We start from the raw sequence: 22,517 nt of genomic DNA, 5'->3' as shown, positions 1-22,517 counted from the left end.
TTTCAGGAACTACATCTATTGGGGTAGGCAGCTGTTGTAGAGGAACCAGTTGTTAATAATGATAGAGGGTACATCCCAGGACACAGAACACAATTGGCACATTTAGTGATAGATAATGGAAAGTTCAGGAGAGCAACTAGTAAGGAAGAAATGGATTAGAGCATAGCAAGATACATTCTATCAGGTAGGTTGAACATAGTAATTAGCAATCTATAATTAGCAATTTTGGTACATAGACTGGCATATAGTTTGTAGCAGGAAAGCCTGCCATCAATTAGCCTGTCTTCCCAATTAATATTGGTTTAAAAGCACACTTCAGGCCAGGCACAGTGGCTCACACCTGTAATCCCAGCACTTTGGGAGGCCGAAGCTGGTGGAGGTCAAAAGTTCGAGACCATCCTGGACAACATGATGAAACCCCGTCTCTGTTAAAAATACAAAAATTGGTTGGGCTTGATGGTGGGCACCTGTAATTCCAGCTACTAGGGAAGCTGAGGCAGGAGAATCACTTGCACCTGGGAGACAGGTTGTGGTGAGCCGAGATAGTGGCCATTGCACTCCAGCCTGGGAGACAAGAGCGAAACTCCATCTCAAACAAACAAAACAACAACAACAAAAAAGCCAGACTTCAGTTCCAAGAAATTTAGAGAGAAGACATTAAAGGCTTTAGAATGGCAAGAGTAAGGCAGGACCTTATCCTAGCTTTCTGGGGAGATCACTGAGATAGTAAGTTCAGCATAGAAAATAAGATGTGAATCACTTAACCAGGACTGGCGTGTTAATTTGGGAGGTGGTCTTACAAATAATGCAGGAGTTTAGTTCCCATTATAAGGATCCATGTTTTCTGAGGTCTGAAGTTTTTACATATGGGTAGGGTTTCTATAAGTGGGTATAAAAGGAAGTACTTTGCTAGACGAGGTGGCCCATGCCTCTAATCCCAGTAGTTTGGGAGGCTGAGGTGGGAGGATCGCTTGAGGCCAGGAGTTTTGAGACCAGCCTGAGCAACATAGTGAGACCCTTTCTCTACAAGAATAAAAATAAAAAAATTAGCTAGGCATAGGAATTCACACCTGCAGTCCCAGCTACTTAGAAGGCTAAGGCAGGAGGATTGCTTGAGCTCAGGAGTTGGAGGTTGCAGTGAGCTATTATCACACCACTCCAACCTGGTGAAAGAGCGAGACCCTATCTCTGACAACAAAAAACTAAAACATTTTACTGACGAATACCACAAACATCATTAAATCTATAACAATAATGTAATATTTTATTATTAACTGCTTGACATAACTCTAAAGTGCTTTTTTTTTTCTTCTAAAATATTTTGGCTGCATGCTACTTGATTATATTTTAGTATAGCAATATTTTATAATACTTTTTTTTATATATTGATAGCTTTGAAAGGTTTCTTTCAGTTTTACAACCATTTATTACTAATGACATCCTAGCATGAAATCTGACACATTGCAATGTATAAAAAAGATGTACTTGCTGTTTCTAGTACTGCTATGGTTTTGTGCCCTAGAAGCCCAGGAATTCTCATAAATTGGATCTTGTACATTTCCAATCAAAAGAAAAAAATGTAGAAGGGTTTATAGTTGTATATGCTGCTGCATTGTTCAGTATACTTCTGAAAAGAGATAATTTCCATTTTGACTAGGATTTGACAATGATCAAATCTTTTCCTTATGCTTTTCCTGCTAAGTATATTAGTTTGCTATTGTTGCATAACAGATCACCGCAAACTTCAAGTCTTAAAACAATATATCATGTTTATCTCACAGCTTGTATGGGTAAGGAGTCCAGCTACAAACTGAGTCTTTTGCTCAGGGTTTCACTGGACTATAATCAAGGTGCTTGCCAGACTGTATGCTTATTTGGAGGTTTGACTAAGGAAGAATCCACTTGTAGGCTTTTTCAGGATGCTGGAAGAATTCATTTATCTGTCTTACTGAAGGCCCTAGCTTCTTGCTAGCTGTCCACTGGGGGCTACCCTCAGGTCCTAGAGGCTGTCCACAGTTCTCTGCCACATGGCTCTCTGCAAAGGCATTTTACAATATGGTTGTTTGCTTAAGGGTGAATTTCTCACTTCAGTTTGCTAAGATAGTCTTATATAATGTAATGTAATCACGAGACTGATATCCTAGCACCTTTGCTTGCTAATCTAACCTGATCAAGGAATGACATCTTATTAATTTGCCATAGGCAAAGTATGATTGAAAGCAAGTCACAGGTTCCAATCATGCTCAAATAAAGGGGATTATATAAGAGTATACCTTATTGGGAATCACCTTTTGGTGTACATGTACAATAATTTTCCGCGGAGAAGCTTCTGTACATTTTGTGTCTTGTTTTCTTCTCACCACTTACATAGTTCTGTTGCCATATGTCTAGACACATTCATATCATGATATGACCTCTATCCCTACACTTTCCTGTCACTATACCAGGTAAGTCACTATAGTAAGTATTTTTTCTAGTATTATGCCTGGAAGTTTCTTGCAATGGTTAGCAACGACTTAGCTCAGCATGAAAGCAACCAGGAATCACTCACTATCCCTCTAGAGTCAATCCAAAGATATTCTTAATTCAAATTCCCCTTGGCTGGGTCCCAAAAATACACATGGCCATCACAATACCACTTCATCTGAGGGGAAGGGTGACAGAGGGAAAGTAAGAGTGGAAAGAGATAGTCTTAACCAATTGCAATTAAATTTTTTTTGTTGTTGTGGATTTTATAAAAACATATGACCACGTGAAAATGTATTTTCCAGGGCCCCAAGAGTGGACTGAAATAAGTGAGGAATTTAGAAATTAAGTTTCATGAGCTTTATAGGAAATCCATTTCAAGTTGCCATTTATTTATTGACTTACTTGATAATTGTTCTCTGAATCTGAAATGATGGCCAGAATTTTAAAACATGTGAACATTCTTATCCAATGAACTAGTTATAAATAAATGAAGAAAAAAAAGGAGCCAAGAGTTCCCAAGAAACTAAGTAATTAGGCGGAGCCTACCCACTATACATCAGATAAAGATTCTAACCACTAGAGTTTAACATATTTGGATTTAATTTACGAAAAACAATGAAAATCCGTTCCTTTCCCTTAGAGCTACATTTATTGTGCAGTCATTGTGTTTCAGAGCTTCATTTAGTTTTTATGCATTGTATTTAAGTTATGTATTACTTAAATTTGTGGCATATATAGTCTAAATTTTGTTTTGAAAAGTTAATTGGTGATTGTGGCAGGTACTGCAGTTTTCTGACCAAAAAGGTCAGAAAAAGGTCTCTTTTTCTTTCTTCTTCCTCCCCACCCCAAAAATAAAAAAATAGAAAAAGCCTTCAATTTTTTTTAGTTACCAGATTGCTAAGTGTTCACAGAAATTGAGCCCTGTCCCACAAGACAAATTATTCCCTTAAAGTGTTCAGGGTAATGTTCTTTGCTAGTGATTTGTTTAGGGTCAGTCATGTGTCTCAGTTCTAGCCAATTTAAGGAGAAGTACTGAGAGTTATGGGAAAGAGAGATTCATAATGAGAAGTGACCTTTTTCTTCTGCCTTTGACCCCTAGAATGGTGACAGCCAACTTCTAGTCAGAAAAAATAAAGCCTAGTATAATCAGAGAAGCTGAGTCAAAGCTCTGACTTAACTGATTCTGCATGCCTACCTCTGGACATCCTATAACAGGAGATGGAAAAATGCCACGTCTGGTTTGACACTTTTATTCCTTACAACAGAACCCCTTCTAATAGAAACAATGATGTATAAAATAAAAGTCAGACAAACACACACACATATAACCTTTATTATGTTTTGTCTTAATACACACACAATATGAGTTTATTTTGGTAATTTGGAATTACAGGAATTCACAAGGAAGAGATTTTTAAGAAATCATGCAGATAATTATATTAACAGTTTTTGTATATATTTATCTATTGCTGCTATGCATACATTTTATATAACTTTTAAAGTTAAACTAATTGTTTTAAACTTGATTCCTAATAATCATAAAAATAAGCAAGATTAGATTGAATCTGATTTTTTCTTTTAAAATTTCTTTTATTCATACAAGCACAATGTATAGTAATTAGAAAAGCCCAAGGCATTGGTTCAATGTAGGAAAGTGGACCACAGGTAAAATAGATGGAGTTCTAGAAGTGTTTTAACTGCCTAAAAATATTATCTGTTTATGACTACCACCTAAGTTCTAAGACAAGGTCACTCTCAGGAAATTTCAAACTCATTTATGCTATGTTCCCTGGTAGATAATGTTTGTGGTACCTTCCCCAGAGTATTTTCTTAGCTACTATATTTCCGTTGAATAGGCTTAAATTGAACTAATGTAGACTTTGTTCAATTTACTGTCATTAGTTAATGTCACTCCTGTACTAAACTGAATTGCTAAAAGAAATTCAATTTTTAACTAGTTTTATAAGCTAAGGAAGAGAAACCAAGATAGAATCTCAAATATCTGATATATTAGATTGACTCTGTAGAACATTTCCTTTTTTACAAGGAGTCCTCACCTTTTATTATAATAGGATATAAAACGAATGATTATAATATCAAATATGAAATATTGTCTGTTGAGTAGATTATCTTTAATTTCAAAGCCATATTTATCTTTTGTGCTATAAATTTTAGTTTATACATTACATCATAATATATAATTATACATTATAATTTATGGACCACAAAATTCATAAAGAATAATTATTTTTGTTATGTTTTTTATTACATATTGAACCTTAAGAGAGTTTCTTGGTTTGAAAACAATAAGCATATTGAAGCAATCTTGTTTCAATATTTACATTTTTATGTTTGCATATAAACTGATGAATAGATTCTGTTATATTTTTACTGTAATAGACTTCTTTATATATATACAAAGTCATCTAGGACTTCTTAACCTTTTTTTGTGCTATGAGCTGCTGTGGCAGTCTGGTCCATCCCTATCAGGATTGTGTTTTTAAATGAATAAAATAATACAAATAGGACAAAAATTTAAAAATACATCTATATGTGTGTGTGTGTGTGTGTGTGTGTGTGTGTGTGTATATATATATATATATATATTTTTTTTTTTTGCATGGAATGTAGGTTAAGAACCCGAGTCAAGATTTTGAATAGCCCTTTAGTTAATGTGTAAAAAAATATGCTCGAGGCAATTCCTAAGAGAGATCCATAATGAGCACACAAGAAGAACAAAGCTGAGATACATTCGTTAAACTTGTGTGTGATAAAGCCCTTAGATTGTATCTGTACAAGTGTGTTATTTTTGCTTTTAAATCCCAGAAGTAAGAATTATCAGTTTAGGAGTAAGTATATGATAGAGACTCAGAGAACAATGGTTTTGTTTCAACTTATCTACATCCCTGTGTTATCTACGAGAACTATAAAATCTTGGAATGAGTATACATGCCAACTTTGAGCATTTTAGCACACTACAGAATTTTAGCCTTGTCCAATTCAACTGTAGAACTGGGCCACGAATTGGTTAATTAAAGGTATGAGTTTAATGAAAAAGAAGCTATGAATGAAAGAGTGAGTATGCAGAGGGAGTTCAATTGAGACAGAATTGGAAAATAAGGTAGGATGTGAAACAAACAACAACTCAGCACTATAAAACTGAAGTATGAGAGGAGAAAATCAAAGAAAGAAAGGACTTACCATTAGTTGGCAATTTACTTTCCACAATACCACACACCTGGAGTATTTAGAAATTACATTTCATCTTTTGTGTGGCACTACATAGCTCATGTAAATATACTAGTATCTTACCTATTTAAAAAATGTTGAATGGCTTAATTTCTTTTAAGACCCTTATCATGTTTTTTCACATTAAATGGGTATTATATTCCCATTATTTTCATCCCTTCCCATTTTTCATGGAAGAGATAGATACAAGCCTGAATTAAATAAAGAGGTCTTGTTATGCAGACGTATTTTGGAAACCATACTATTTAAGGTGAATATCAGTAGTTGTTAGTTGTGCCATGGGCTACTGTGGCAGTCTAGTCTATCCCCTTAAGATTGTGTTTTTTAAATGCACAAAATAATACAAATAGGACTGAAATAAAAATATTACATGGAAGTATAGTGTTGTGCATGGACTGCAGATTAAGAAACCCTGCATCAAGATCTTTCCCTCCTTCCCCCAACACGCTGTCTTCTTTGATCTGTACAGACTGAAGCTGTAGTTTTCTCTCCAGAGTTCCTTTTATGTATCAAGCATCTTTTTGCTTGTGCATTTGCTTAATTTTGTTTTCATTTTTCTCAGTTATTTACGAAATATGGATTTAGTGAGATCAAGAGATAGACAAAAAATTCTTCACATTATTGAAATAGAGGGCATATTATGCATAAAGCATACTCAGTGTGAGTATTTTCTTAGTTGAATTTGGAAACATTGTTATTTTATGGCAGTTAATTGCCACAAACTTCATAGACTATACAGCTTAGAGAGGAATGTTCTAAACCCCTGTCCAAATCCTAACCCCTCTAAAATTTCCCTTTATATAGAGGTACTTCACAACCTGTACCACATAAATAGGATGAAGGAGAACTACTCATGGTCTTGTCAGGTTGGTGGAGTGGTTGGTGGGGTTGGTGACTGACTCCTGCAAATGTCAGAATGCTTTTGAAGCCAAAGAGAAAAATAGATCCATTTGTTTTTTTTTTTTTTCGTTTTAACTATAGGAGGGAAAGTTGATCTTACGGGCAAGGGGATCTGTGCTCTATGTACTATGTAGCATAAAACTCTAATTGCTAATATGCCCCTTTTGGAGAAAAACTCACCAAAGCATGCTGAGTTTAGACCTGTGTTGTGGTTTCTCGCCTTTGATTTTTTGGCATTCTTGTGCCTTAGGCTGCAGGTATTTTAAATATTTGTACATTATTATGCACAGAGAAAGTGATAAGAAACCTATATACTGTGTTATATGAGGTCAGAAAAGGCAGAGATTAATTTAGAAGCTTATGATAAAGAGAAAATATTTTAGTATTTTTCCTGAAGATTTTTCCTTAATAATTGAGGTTCTGAAAATGGAGGTTCTAAAAGAACGATAACTTAAGTGTAAATTCTGCTTTGTTTGTATGTAAACATGCTCCAACATTTGTGTTAACATTCCCAGATGGAGAGATTCATGACCTTACCCTTCTTCATATGACTTCTTGTATAGTCTATCAATCACAGAGAAAAATATCCATAGATAAGTGGATCAAAGCATGGGTTTAAAAAGGCAAAGAGAAAGAAGAAGTGATTTACTGGGTCTGACACCCTGTTTAACATTTCAGGATCAAACCAATACCAAATTCCTAGGACATAGTAGGGAGTCCAGCAGACAGTGAATGAAGTGGCAAATGCAACTGTCATTTTTAGAGTCTTCAGCCGTGCTCTTGGTATATTGTTCTTGGACTGATTCAGTTGCAGTTCTATTGGATAGAGAAAAGAGCAGGTGTTTAAAGATCAGTTTTCTCATGAAACCAAAGTGGACAAAAAGGAAGACAGCATCACTAATTCAACTTAATCAATGGGAGAAAATTTCTAGTATTTTAAATAATAATAATTTATTTGAAAAGCATGTTTAATAAGAGTTTTCTACTATGTCACATAATGAATAGAAAATATTGAAGATGATACTGCTCCTATTTCTGCCAAACTAATCTGGATTTGAAATATGGGATACTCAAACTCTTAACATATAAACTTAAGAGAGTAGATGAGGTTGAGCTCAGTTGAATTCTTTATAATTTTTTTTTTTTTATTTTAATAGGATTTTTTGGTGGACTGATGGTGTTTGGCTACATGAATAAGTTCTTTGGTGGTGAGTTCTGAGATCTCTGTGTATGCTGTACCAAATGTCTAGTCTTTTATCCCTTGCCACCCCCCACCCTTTCCCCCTAGTTTCCAAAGTCCAGTGTATCATTGTTACGCCTTTGCATCATCATAGCTTAGCTTCCACATATGAATGAGAACATATGATGTTTGGTTTTGTATTCCTGAGTTACTTCACTTAGAATAATAGTCTCCAGTTCCATCCAGGTTGCTGCAAATGCCATTATTTCATTCCTTTTTTATCACTGAGCAGTATTCCATCGTACATATATACCACATATTTTTATCCACTCATTGATTGATGGGCATTTGGGCTGGTTCTGTATTTTTGCAATTGCAAACTGTGCTGCTATAAACATTCCTGTGCAAGTATCTTTTTCATATAATGCCGTTTTTCCCCCCAGGTAGATACCTAGTAGTGGGATTGCTGGATCAAACGATGGTTCTACTTTTAGTTCTTTAAGGAATCTCTACACTGTTTTCTATGGTGGTTATACTAGTTAACATTCCCACCAACAGTGTAAAAGTGTTCCCTGTTCACTGCATCCCTGCAAACATCTATTATTTTTTGACTTTTTGATTATGGCCATTCTTGCAGCAGTGAGATGGTATCACACTGTGGTTTTGATTTGCATTTCCCTGATCATTAGTGATGCTGAGCATTTTCCCCTATGCTTCTTGGCCATTTGTATATCTTCTTTTGAGAAGTGTCTATTCATGTCCTTAGCCCACTTTTCGATAGGATTGTTTGTTTTCTTCTTGCTGATTTGTTTGAGTTCTCTGTAGATTCTGGGATTAGTCCTTTGTCAGACGTACAGATTGTGAAGATTTTCTCCCACTCCGTGGGTCATCTGTTATCTCTGCTGATTATTTCTTTTGCTGTGCAGAAGCTTTTTAGTTTAATTAAGTACCATCTATGTATCTTTGTTTTTGTTGCATTTGATTTTGGGCTGTTAGTCATGAACTCTTTGCCTAAGCCAATGTCTTGAAGGGTTTCCAGTGTTATCTTCTAGAATCTCTATGGTTTCAGGTCTTAGATTTCAGTCTTTGATTCATCTTGAGTTGATTTTTATATAGGGTGAGAGATGAGGATCCAGTTTCTACACATGGCTAGCCAATTATCCCAGCACCATTTGTTGAATAGGGTGTCCTTTCCTCACTCTATGTTTTTGTTTGCTTTGTGAATTCTGACTTCATAACAAAATTATGTTCACTGAGTATCTTTGCTACTAAGGATAGTAAGTATCATGTGTGGATGAAAGTGTACTACCCCAAATTATCTATCTCAACTGTGTACTTCTTTCTATGATAGCTGAAATAATTTCACTTTTCATATTAATACAGCCTTTAAAGTTCATAGGTTACACTTGTGAAGAAATTTGCTGGAAGTTAATGGAATTACTGACTTTTTACAGTCAGGCTGCCTACCTGAAATTTTGAACTTAGTTCTTAAAGGTAAAAAGCTGCAATTCTGAAGTGCTCAAAATCTGTTCTTGTATTTCATAATAGAGAACTTCTGTGTTAAGTAAGAAATACTCTTCACACTCTATATTTTTTTTTGAGGGAAACAGATAATGATATTCAGAAGTAGTCATTTTGAAATTTCTTATTAATTGGTCACCAAAGAGTGGACATATAGAGGAAAACATTTACATGCATGGTGTTTTAATTGTGAAATTATTTTTTGTCTAGAAATATTAAAGTAATTTATTAAATACAGGCTGATTATGGATTTTTGGCAGATAAAACTAATTACTATTTACTCTGTGCCTTACTAGAGGCTTTGCTCTTTTCACATACTATTCATTTTTTTATCAGACAGAGTTTCGCTCTTGCTGCCCAGGCTGGAGTGCAATGATGCAATCTTGGCTCACTGCAACCTTTGCCTCCTGGGTTCAAGTGATTCTCCTGGCTCAACCTCCCGAGTAGCTGGGACTACAGGCATGTGCCACCACACCCGGCTAATTTTTGTGTTTTTGGTAGAGACAGGTTTCATCGTATTGGTCAGGCTGGCCTCAAACTCCTGACCTCAGGTGATCTACCCGCCTCGGCCTCCCAAAGTGCTGGGATTACAGGCATGAGCCACCGCACCTGGCCTTCACACACTGTTCATTTAATCCTCAAGATCTGTAAACTTTGGTGATATATCCATTTAAAATTCAGAAAATCATCTTGGCTTAGCAAGTGACTTAAAATGAAAAAAATATCAAGACAACCACAACATGTCATGCTTTTTCTTCTTTTGAAACATCATCACAGTTGATAATTGGTTTACTGTTTATGACTTTTCTGCTAGACTGTAGTCTCCATGAAAGCAGGATACTTACTAGATTTTTCCTATTCACCATGGTATCCTCACCTAGCACAGTTTCCAGCAATGCTGAGTAGTCAGTGTGTATTAGTCAAATAAATAATATAATAATTAAATGTGTTCATAATAGTTATGGCTTCCTGCCTCTGCTTTTTTGTTTTTCTGCTTATGTACAGCTAATATTTCTTCAAATTAACTCCTATTTGAGATTCACCTTCTTATTTTCCCTCTACCCTTCTTAGATATCGCTTATAAAATAGAATCTCTCAAGATAAGATTTTGAAGGCAAATTGTTTTTGCAGTATACTGTTTTGGAAATATTATATACCATTTTGTGCTGGCAGGTGAAAACTGCCCAATTCCCTATTAGAAAGCATCACCATGAATATTTTCTTTTGAAAATACCTACTGAGACTATTCATGCTATAATAGTTAAGATGATTTCCCTGTTAAGTTGTACCAGATATAACTTATGTACTATGTCATTGATAACATGTCTTTTGGATGTCATGCCAACATAACAATGTTTATTTCATAAATATATGTTTTATTTTTGGGAATGCACCATTTTACTAAAGCAAAAAAGGTACAAACACATGTGTGAAGTTTTGAATGAAATAATTACATAGTCAATAATATCGTATATTAACATACACACAAATGTGCATAGTTTACATTGTATAAATATGGGGGATTTGAATATAAAATGAAACAGCTTACTTTAGCTAGTTTATTGGATAGCATTTAACAGGTTGTACTTTTCTATAGTCTAGATATCACAATTTGTACTTGCTACCCAGCAGAAACCATTTGCCAATGCTTATCCTGTGTCTTAATGGAATAATCATTAATTCTTCTTTAATTTCATGGTGCAAATGTAGAACAGCAGAAGATACTAAGTTACCTTATCTGTAAATTGAGGATGATGAAAGCACAATAAAAATGTTACCTTATGGGGTGATTGTGAATATTAAATGAGCTAATATATACAAACTGCTTAGAACAGTATCTGGCACATAGTTCATGCCACTCTGTTTTGAGCATCGCTGTTTAAAAACTGCCCACAAATGACACTAAATCTAAGGAATACATACTGTGGGGATCCTGATGAAGGACCCGTGTCAGGGTGAAGATGATTTTTGCATTGCAGATCAGCATGATGAGAAGAGGGATGATGAAGAGGCAGCTGAAGGTGAAAAAGTTATAAAATGCTTGCTGCCACCATTGTGGAAAACTGCAGTGTGTTACACATTGAGAGAAAACTTTTGTCTGTCCGGAGCTGTCTGCTAGATGAATCATCCTGAAGATGTATAACTGTATGAGACAATAAAAAGCTATGTTACTTTTTTCCAAATGGTATTCGAAAGTTTTCTCTTTGGTACTCTGCTAGCCTTCTAGCATGTTACCTAAAGCAATTTCTAAGTTCCTTAGTATTATATTTCTGATGTTTCTATGAAAAGTCATGTGAATATTTACTTAAAATATGTTTGGGTAAGTGTCAATAGATCTACAAGATTTTGGATTTTTTAGCAATTATTTCAACCTTGGAGAATAATCATCTTTCAAGGATTTAAACGTTGTTTGTATTTCAGTTTCCAGTACAATTATGCTGAGTAAACTTTTCACAAGTGATTTTGCTCATAAGTTGTATCTGCAGTAACTATAACTTTGTCTGGCACTTAGAATGTACCACCCAAAATACGTATTTAAATTTTATTTTAGAGACAGAAACCCTATTAAAATGACATTTTAAGAAATGGTCACAACACATGAAGAGACAGTTGCTCAAAGAAAGATGGAACATGTCAAAACAAAAAGCAAACAAAAAAAAACAACCCAGGAACCAGGTGAAAAGAGCTTCCACTGGCCAAATCTGGGGCAGTTTAAGCATTAAAGTACAAAAAAGAAACTGATCTAAAAGAATGATAAACTATTGAATACAGTAAGGATCCATGAGCCCATACTTGTAAAAATTACAAAATAACAAAAACAACAAATAAATGGGGGGAAAAGCCTCTTCCATAATGTAGAATGCCAACTAATAAATGAAAAGGAATAAACAGAATTCGTGATTAACATTTGGTAATCACTATAATAAGTGATTACAGCAAGAATCATCAATAGCTGGTAAAAATAGTGGGTGGAACTTTGAGGAGAACAGGATATTTACAAAATCTCAAAGTATCAGTCTGCAGGATACTTATTCATTATAAGGAATAAAATAATAACTCTACAGAAGAGAAATATCTAGATAAGTATGTTAACATTGCCAATAATAGGACCCATTGACAATATCTGTCTCCTTATGTAATGCATTGAGAACTTAGCATCACTAATTTGGTATTCTTGCTTAAAGTGTATAACCTGAATCTAACCTTGAGAGGACAAATCCCAACTGAGAGACATTTTACAAAATGACTGGTTTGCACTCTCCAAAAATGTCAATATCATGAAACACAAAGACAGACTGAGAAATGGTTCCAGCTATAAGAATACTAATCCTGGCTAACACGATGAAACCCTGTCTCTACTAAAAAATACAAAAAAAAACTAGCCCGGCGAGGTGGCGGGCGCCTGTAGTCCCAGCTACTTGGGAGGCTGAGGCAGGAGAATGGCGTGAACCCGGGAGGCAGAGCTTGCAGTGAACTGAGATCTGGCCACTGCACTCCAGCCTGGGCGACAGAGCGAGACTCCGTCTCAACAAAAAAAAAAAAAAAAAAAAAAAAGTTACAATTTTTTATTTTAAGCAAATGAGGGATCCTATTATTTTTTAAGTTTTTGATTGAATTAGAAAATTTTAATTTTAATTACATTAAGAAACATGATTCTTTTCTACGCTACCAACAAAAAACACTATAAAATATTTTTAAGATACTTTATTTTCTAAAAAAAGACATACTCCGCTCCCATTCCCATCACCTCAAAAGGGAAAGAAACCTTGGCCCTGTTAAATAAGCTGAAAAGTTGATTTTCAGTTTCAGATCTTTTTTAATCTTCAAGGGGAAAAAATGATTTTAAATTAATCCACTAGAGGGCGTCTAATAATTTTACAATCACTGCAGTCAAGAAACCCCGACAAGTGCATTCAACTAAGTTAATCTTATAATTCAGACTTTTTTCCCACATTACAAAGTGAGCCTTTCAGTTTTCTGTAATTCTTTGCAAGCTGACCTTATTTAAAGTTCAGCTTTGAATTAGATCCAACAGAGGCTGTCAGTTAAAGTCTTTGGAATAGTTACTTCACGTAGAACCCGAGAATCTTATATTTCTTTAAGGTTTTAGCTACTTCTCTCTGTATCATCCCAGTTGGACTTGGAACCAGATGACCTGAATTTTACTTTTTCTCTGCTCTGGGCCACATTTTCATCTTAATATTTCATGTTTTAAAGGCATAATGATATCACTGACTGGCTGATGAAATCACAAGTGTAGGTAGTATGCTACATGAGGAGCAAGTTTTTCGCCAGCACCACAAAGGTCTCTGGCCCAATGAGTGGAGTTTGATAGTAGTTCTTATCACAAGTATAATGTTGTTGTATGCCAGTTTTGAGGAGAGATGAACACATTTGAAAAACAGTGTGTTTTTTTTCTGCGTTTGTCCATATTTTTTGCTCAGGCCTCTCAGGCATTACTTGTTCTTTCCATTTTCACACCAACTTGGTGAGTTCTGCTATAAGATTCTAAAAAGATGGGTTGTGTGTGGTCCAAATTGGTTCGTTTGTAACTGGAAAAAAATTTATAGTTTAAAAAATATGTTTAAAAAAAAGCCATGATGAAACTTTCAATTAGCAATGACTTTGAAACATAGTACTATGATTGAGTTAATGGCTATCTTACTTAACACATACTTATTTTTTAAGCAATTCTTTGGAAAAACTAACTATAGCTGGCATTCTCTGTCATAAAAGATAAAGCAGTTATATCCTTCAATCAAGGAATTTAATATTTGGTAGTGGAGATATAAAATGTATGTGATCCAGGTAATACAAGATAGACCGATAAATTTTAAGAAAGGTATAATAAAGTGTACAAAAATTCAGAATCTTACTTGCCCACAAATTAACTTGCTATTGTCTTAGTTCCGTTTATTTTGTGCTCCAAGACCATGTTCGTTTGAATGATTAATATAGAGATCCACTTTGCTTTTAGTTGTTCATTTGTCCTTGGATTTTATTTCTTTAATTTTGGTATGTTTCTCCTCTCTCATCCCTGACCCTGGTTCTCATCAGTGTTTGCTTTATTTTGCCATAAACAAGAACATTCTGTTTTCATTTTTTTTTTCACGGTCAATTGCAGTTGTTCATTTCTTCTTGGAATATTATCTTTAACACTCACCTTACCCACACTAATTACACCCTTACCTAGTGTTATCCAAAGGTAATTATCTTCAGATGTGTGCTTCAGTTTCCTCATCTATATATGGAGAAAATAGTAATATCTACCTCTAAGGCCTATCATGACAATAAATGAGTTAATACATGCAAAGCACCTGGAATAGTGCCTGGAACACAGCACTGTATAAATCTTAACCATTATTATAATTAAAACTTGAAGTACACCATTTTTATATGTATCCACATGCATTTATATATTGATAAATGTGTATCATATATTTTTTCTTGATGTCTTTTAAGCATCAGTTTTCACTTCAAGCTTTTTCTGCCTTTTTCTTCCCCAGCCTCCTACAGGTAAAAAGGAAATAGACAATATTGCAGTGTTCAGTGGGCAGAGGTGGGTAGAGTGTAGCAGTTAAAAGAGCTGGCTATGGATATGGCCATATATGGATAACTAGATATACTGATATACTGAGATGTCCACTTATTAAACAGTAATCTTGGGCATGTTATATAATATTGGAGGTTTAGTTTCTTCATGTGTAAAATAATGATTGTACGTAATTTATGTGATTTTTGGAAGCATTATATGAAATATTGCATGTAAAAGCTCATTTATGTATTTATTCACTGCCTGTTCTGTGAACCTAGCACGTAAAAACTTTTAGCCAAATTCCTGGCACACATTTATGTCCTCAAGCATTATTTATCATCATCAACATTATTGCTGTTGTTATTTCTGCTAGTAGGACGGTACTATGTTGTAGCACAATGTTTGGCATATTGTACCTGTGTGATAATATTTATTGAATTTAAACTGTTTGCCAATGTCAGTAGTGCATTCTACATCAGTAAATTCTCTATGTGTTAAGGCAAGCCTCCACACATCTTCAGACAGCATATCTTTACACTAAGGATGAAAGAGAGGCCCACGTTTCTTGCCCATAGGCCTGGGTTAACCATATGATTTAAAAGCTGTCAATATGTGATGCTCTCTATTAGCACAGATAAACTAGTGATAAGCTTAACACAGATAAGCTATGAACTCTTTCTGCAAATAACCTGCTACTCTGGAATTCTTGTGGTATTAAATGACTCTTATTAGAAACCATGTGATTTATAATTAGATATGGGCACATCTAATTTAGGAAATGTCTTCTCTTCCATTTATATTTACCACCCTAACCACAGGTGGTCTTAAACCAAAGCTATCCCAGGGTGTTTGTTGCTTTTTCATTTCCTCCTTGCCTCCTTTGTTTTTCTTTTCTACCTTTCCTCCTTTTTCCTCCCCTTCCCTTCTCTACCTCCCTTCCCTTCTCTCCCTTCTCTTCCCTTCCCTTGCCTTCCCTTGCCTTCCCTTCCTTTCCCTTCTTTCTTTCCCTGTTTCCCCACTTTTATATACGATACTTCCAAGACTTGAATTACTGTGCTCTGGCATATATAGTTTTGCAGAGTGAGTACGATAGCTTTGTGACCAGGGAGTAGGTTGGCCAAATTTAGTAATCACTCAGAATGCATGCTATAATTTTGAAATATTTGAAATAGTCCACTTTTATATAAGCATTTCTTTTTGCAGTTTCTTAAAGAACCAACAATTCCATACTCATATTTCTGTACTTTTTCTTTCCTGACTTCAAAAACTCTTTTATGAAGGTAAGAAGAAGGGATGGGCTTAGGAAGAAAGGAAAAGAAGAAAAATAAACATTAAATTAGTAATTAAAATTAAGGTGTGAAGTCTTAGGTGATTTTATAAGTTGTATGACTTATTCTTTACAATTACTCTTTTAAATGTAAGTAATTTGCTCAAAGTCACATAGCTGGTAGGTGGTATTACTGAGATTTGAGCCCAACTCCATTTGAATCTCACACTCATGCCACTTTTACTATCCCCATTGCCTTTTGAACTTTGTTGCAAGGAGATACGAGGTCTTTAGTAACTGTGACTGGGAGCTAGTGAATAACCAAGTTGAGGACTGGTCCTCCTTTACCTCTATTTTAACCAGAGCAGCTCCACTTATTTCTGTGTCATCCATTATGGTTTTTTTGTACAGGACTTTTTTATGTACAGGATTTTTGTACTGTATTTTATTTTAAAAATTTTTAATAGACACATAATAATTGTACATATTTATGGGGTACATTGTGATATAGAATTTTTAAAAAGAATTCTATTACTAGCATAAAATTTGAAAGTTTCTATGCCACACTATGCTAAAACTTCTGAGAATGCACCGCCAAATTATCACAGAACATAGCTTCTGAGGTTAATAATGAGGAAAGTGGAAAATCTGGGAGGTCAATTTGAAATTTGGTCATTCTGAGCTGAGGCAAAAGTGTCATAAATTCCCAGATCCCCAGGCCTGAGTGGTGACAACATGTTTGTTAAGATTTTTTTTCAACTGAGGTATGAATTACTCAAGTAATAGAAAATCATTATGTCCACCAAAGGATGAGAATTAAAGTTACCCTTTTCATATAAATTAGGTACAATAGGATGTGCCTTTGTCAATGGGCTTATCCACAGACCATGGTGAAGCATGAGACACACTCATCATGTGTCACAGTCTAGAAATAAAAAGTTATCTTTCTCTCTCATATTCCTCATCAAATATATGTAACATTTGTTATGGGATTGAAATCTCTTTTATTCAGAGAGATTGCAGAGAGCTATAATAAAAGAAAAGAATAAGACAACATGAGTCCAACAGAGCACGTGACACTGGGAATGCCAATGGATCCTTTCAAATCAGTGCTTTTTGAACTGCAGGATATGCTCAGTAGTGAGTTTCAATCAACAGTAAAAAATGAAATGTAACAGAATAGAATATGTATTTCATCAAAATTTTTTCTCAGTTATATGTGTGAGAGAAAGAGAGACAGAGACACACAATTTCAAAGTAGTGTGTGTTTCTTACTTTAGATTATTGGAAAAGGATTTTTAACACCATTGTCTTCAAAGGTTTAGACCTTAGCTCTCTTATGTGAAGTAGGGATAATAACACAGCTCCTATTTACTTTATAGAGTTAATGTAAATATCAAACAACATTACTTACATGAGGTTATACAGGAAGCTTCAGGAAAGTGCTTTAAAGTGTTGTTGAAAATAAGGATGAGTCATGTGTTTTACAAAATAAAATAACATCATTTTCTGTGGCTCATATTCACATAAATCTCTCTAGTATTGTATTTGAGGTCAGATTATTACATGAAATTCCTAAACAATTCAAAGTTAAGTTCCTATTTTCTTTTTGCTACATCAGGTTAGATAAATATTTGGCATTACCTTTCTATTATTGCTGTTAATACTTAGATGAAAAGAATTGGATTGATAAAGTAATATTTCATTTATAGCTTCTAGGAGACTTCTAAGAAGAATCAAATCGTGAGTTTGCCCTTCGGTTATTATTGCAAATAGGATTATTTCTACTTTGGTTTGGATTTTAATCTACATCAGCATCTCAAATTACCAACTACTTTCGACATAGTTGTACTTACACAGATCTTATATTGCCAGCAGTCATGTCCTAAAGCAAATGATTTTACTTCTCACAGCCTGCCTTCCCTCTCCCTTCTGCAAACAAATAGGCAGACAAACAAACACTCCCCTTCTCAACTGGATCATTTCAATGGTTTTACTATTTAAACTCCTTGGCTAAGAAAACTGGAACTTTATTTCCCCCTGCTCTATTATTAACTCTCTCAATCCAATTTGTTGTCAAGTTTTGTATTTTGTTTGAAATGTCTCTTTTACTATCAATTATCTTTGATATCACCCTAGCCCCCGATCACCTCATTGCCAGATGATTTTTAAAGTCTTTGTTTTACTCCACTCCATTTGGGCCATTTGAGCTTACATAAATTTTCCCAGAAACTTTTTTTTTTTTTTTTTCTTTTTTGAGACAGGGTCTCATTCTGTCACTGAGATTGGAGTGCAGTTGCAGTGGTGCATCATGGCTCTCTGCAACCTCCGCCTTCCAGGCTCAAGTGATTCTCCCACCTCAGCCTCCCGAGTAGCTGAGACCACAGGTACGTGCCATTATGACCAGCATTAATTTTTTTTTTTTTTTTTATAATTTGTTGATATGGGGCCTCCCTATATTGCCCAGTCTGGTCTCGAACTCCTGGGCTCAAGTGATCCTCCCACCTCAACCTCCCTCCCAACCTCCTGAGTATCTGGGACCACAGGTGTGAAAGTGTAAAGAAATAATGTGGAAAATTTTAAGAGCATAAGCCTTAGCTAAATCACCTCATTTCAGGTGATATGTTTGCTAAAGTTATTCTTATATATTGCATCACTGTGAAAGAAATCATAAATTTTTCTTCAGAAAATGAAAACATTTTAGTTTTTCCCATTATTCTTATCATGACACACACATTTTCAAAAGAAATATTAAAGTGAGAAATTGATGGGATAAAACAGTTATCCAGCTTTCTAGTATCTTGTGCTATATAGTGAATTCTGCATGGCAGATTTTTGTTGTTGTTGTTTTTTGACCATCTGGTCAGTTTAAAAAGTCTAGATAAATTTCCATTTTCAGAGGCAAGTTTTGGAGGATCCTAGTTAATTCTGATTTATTTCTTGACACATCCTTGTATCCTGGGTTTATCATGTAGTACATTTACATGCAAGAGAAAACTTGTTCATCTGCTATTAACGTTCTTTGTTGTTTTCAAGAATTTGTCCCTTTTTTCGGGGATCTGATTGTTAAAATGGTAGGTTCAGCAGGTCAGTTAACCAGGCTGTCTCTGATGAAGGCAACCTGGAAAGATAACTGCCCTCTGTGGGGAGGGCCTGTGCCTACTCTGTCAGCCATATGGCTTTCTCAATAAGCTGCCTCCAGCAAAACTCAAGCTAACTTTATGGAAATATTTGGATTTCCATACATCCAAGATGTCTTACTTTTTTTCTATATTCAGTACCATTTAGCTGCAAACTGCAGAGCAACATACTGATCAAGAATAATTCTCTCTAAGCTGCAGTGACAGAATTCTTAAAGTTTCCACTCAAGAAATCCTAAATAAGAAACATTATAAATATTTTCTATCTAGGCAGATTTCATAATTTCTAAAAATTATCTCAACTAAACATTAAAGCCATGTCAACCAGAACAAAAAGAAAAATAGAAGAATAGAATGGAGATAAGGTCAAGTTTGAGAATCACAATTTTTGGAGGGAAGCATTTGCTACATAATAGATATGTGATCTATTTTATTTATTTATTCATCACAAAAGCAGTATTAAGTAAGCATTAACCCCTATGTTACATTTTATCAGTAAAGGAACTGAAACCAGAGAGGTCAAGAAATTTGCCCAAGGTAACAGAACAGAGCCAGAATTAAACTTCACTTTCTGACTTCCAGAGCCCAAGCTCTTAAAGGTAATACAGTACTTCCTTTGATAAGACCTTATATCAAATTTAGATAGGAAATCTATGATCACCATATTCAAATAAGTTCATGTATAATGGCTTACCTGTGGTCCTGCAAAGACACTACTGAGGATCCAGGCCAGGCCAACCATGGACTGTCCGAGCTTGCTACTGCTTTTCAAAGCTAGGGGCCTTGTGATAGCCAGGGAGCGGTCCAGGCTGATCACCACCATCATGAAGGCTGGGGCATACATGGAGAAAAGCTTTAGATAACTGAGAACTTTGCAGAGGAACTCTCCAGCATACCATTGGACTGTAATGTTCCACATCCCATCCAGTGGCATGACAATCAGAGTCTCCAACAGGTTGGCTAAGGTCAGATGTTTTAAGAGCAGCTTCATTCTTGAGAGCTTTTTCCCGTTCTCTTTCTTCTGTGTCCACTTCTGAAGTTTCAACAGGAAAGAAGCATTAAAGGTCGCAGAGAGTAGAAAAAGGAAGAAAGTAACTGTCACTCGGATCTTTCCAGACAAGGTCAGAGTGGGGAGGTTGCCCTGCATCAGTGGGATACTGTTGTTGATGACTGAGCAGTGATTTTGATTCTGTTCAGGAGAGGCACTATTTGCCATATTTTCCCAGGACAGAGCTTCAAGACTTGTGTCTGTGGCACATCTGATATTTTATTGTAACCGAATCTAAAGTCCTGTTTTATTTCTGCCTTCTTTAGATGGAAACGTCACAGGTTTAGACGTATGTCAAATTTTGTCCCTGAGATACTTAATGAGAAAGATCAAGGTTAACTTGTTTTGTGTATTGGTAATCCAACAGAGGGCTAAAACAGAGCAGGCCAAACGCATTCTGAGGGCCATATGTAATTGTAGCACCTCAGCAGATGGCCTGGCTTTCATAACACTCTCCCTAAGTGAAGAAGGATACTCACAGCCTAATTTTGAATTTAAAAGACAGACATGATATTATGATTTAAATAACTTTAAAAATTTTTTCTAAGAACTATTTAGCGTTAGTGTTCTGTCCAATACACAGATGTAGAATGATAATGAAGAAAAATGCAAACAACTTGATCCAATTAAAATCCATTGTCTTAAGGAATTAACACATTTCTCAAAGACATTTCTTGGTTTTCCTTTTCAAACACACTGTTGAGCACTCCAACACTGGACAAATACACTCATTTAAAATTATTCTACAACAAATTAAAACTTTAAATTAGAATCAATCCAATTGGCTGCATTCAAATTTATTAATCAATCTTACTGCTCAGATCCATGCTTAAGTTAGAGTAAAACGGTTAATCAGTTTTTAAATTATTGCCTTGGTTTTTATAATTATCTAAATATTGTACTTGCTGTTATTACACACTAATACATAGGGGAAGTAGTTATTGAAGAGAAGACTGTGTAACTGCTGTAAGTGCATTTATATGTGTTTATGTTAGTGTAATATGAATATGTTCCTTTGTAGGTCATCTGATCATTTCAAATTGGGACCACTTAGGAACTTTTTCTGTGTTGCTTCTTTAACTTTCATGGTGAGTGCTGGATAGTTGTTTATTAATACTTGTAAGACTTACATTGGAATTTATTAAATCACCAGCTTGATTTGTCTAATGCCAACAAGTTTGCTTCTGCGGCAGCCAAAGCAGGTACAATGTTAAGGATAAAAGTGACTATTTTGACTTAGATGGTGCATTCTTATTGGTTCATTTATTATATTTGTTTATTCTGTCTTAAATATTTATTTATTTAATAAATAGTTACTAAATATTTGCTATATACATTATCTTACCCTTTGCTGGTGATACAAAGTGAACACAACATCATCCAGCCCCTTTAAGGAGCTTGTTACCACAGAAGGTTAGGTAAGTGTTTTAGACATATCTTACATATCTCCTCAGCTTCCCTGTGTACTGGCTGTCTCCTGAATCTTGAGCAGCTTAGGCCAGTCCTGTACCTGAGCTCCTTTTTGACTGTCACTATATGTCCAGAAATACCAGCTTCTCTCACTACTTCCAGGCTTGAAATATTTATATTTATACAGCATATGAAAGAAAGAGATTTTCTCACACCTGAGATTTGTGACCATAAAATTTTTACCTATGTCAAAACTAAGTTCTGACTCATCTAGGAGAATTACAAAAAAATAAATTGTGCATACTACATTAGTTATAATAAGTTCCTTATAATCACTCTTGACTAAGATAATTTATTTTTCTGAAGAACTCAAAAGGCTTTGCATATACATCATATCAGTTAATCTGATCAGGGCCACATGCCTGAAATGAACAAAACAGAATAACCATTGGAAAGACATACAAATATGAAAAGTTTTTGTAAGTGAACCAGCAACCAAAAGAACAAAGGAAAGAACACTCATGTAAAAATCCGATTTTAGTGAAGTATATTTTGCTCTTTGTCTTGTATATCTAGGGGAAAAAGATTAGAGCATAAAAGCTTCATTATTTGTCCCTTTCCGTCCCATTCTTTCCCCTCCCCTTCCCTTCCCCTTCCTTCCCTTTTCCTCCTTTTCTTCTGGTCTTCTTCCCTCCCTTTCTTTGTTAGTGATGGACTGATTGATTAGGGAAGAGGTTGCAATGGAGCTGAATGGGACTACAGCATATAGGGTAATAAGTGACTGGGGAATGGGGTAT

The 22,517-nt window shown here is 35.1% G+C and overlaps 1 protein-coding gene and 1 non-coding gene across 3 annotated transcripts; one reads left to right on the top strand and one right to left on the bottom strand.

The window, feature by feature from the left end:
- Window positions 1–6,025: 6,025 nt before the first annotated feature.
- GNRHR (gonadotropin releasing hormone receptor) lies at window positions 6,026–20,514 on the bottom strand. Of its 2 annotated transcripts, none has more exons than XM_023232164.2 (3): window positions 19,957–20,514; window positions 11,243–11,462; window positions 6,026–7,434 (listed from the first exon to the last, which is right to left on the bottom strand). In XM_023232164.2, the coding sequence occupies exons 1-3, from the start codon at window positions 20,476–20,478 to the stop codon at window positions 7,190–7,192; spliced, it is 987 nt and encodes a 328-aa protein (XP_023087932.1). In that variant the 5' UTR covers window positions 20,479–20,514; the 3' UTR covers window positions 6,026–7,189. The 2 variants fall into 2 exon arrangements, with proteins under 2 accessions (XP_023087932.1, XP_023087933.1); XM_023232165.1 differs by having other exon boundaries at window positions 7,190–7,434; window positions 11,243–11,334; window positions 19,957–20,478.
- LOC111555810 lies at window positions 13,522–13,672 on the top strand. Its single transcript, XR_002735652.1, has one exon. It is a non-coding gene; the product is annotated as a small nucleolar RNA SNORA62/SNORA6 family (small nucleolar RNA).
- Window positions 20,515–22,517: the final 2,003 nt, after the last annotated feature.

Source organism: Piliocolobus tephrosceles, chromosome 3, assembly GCF_002776525.5.
Source record: "Piliocolobus tephrosceles isolate RC106 chromosome 3, ASM277652v3, whole genome shotgun sequence".
NCBI classification, from domain to species: Eukaryota; Metazoa; Chordata; class Mammalia; order Primates; family Cercopithecidae; genus Piliocolobus; species Piliocolobus tephrosceles.
Note: the sequence above shows the minus strand (reverse complement) of the source record. Positions and strands in the feature narration are given on the sequence as shown.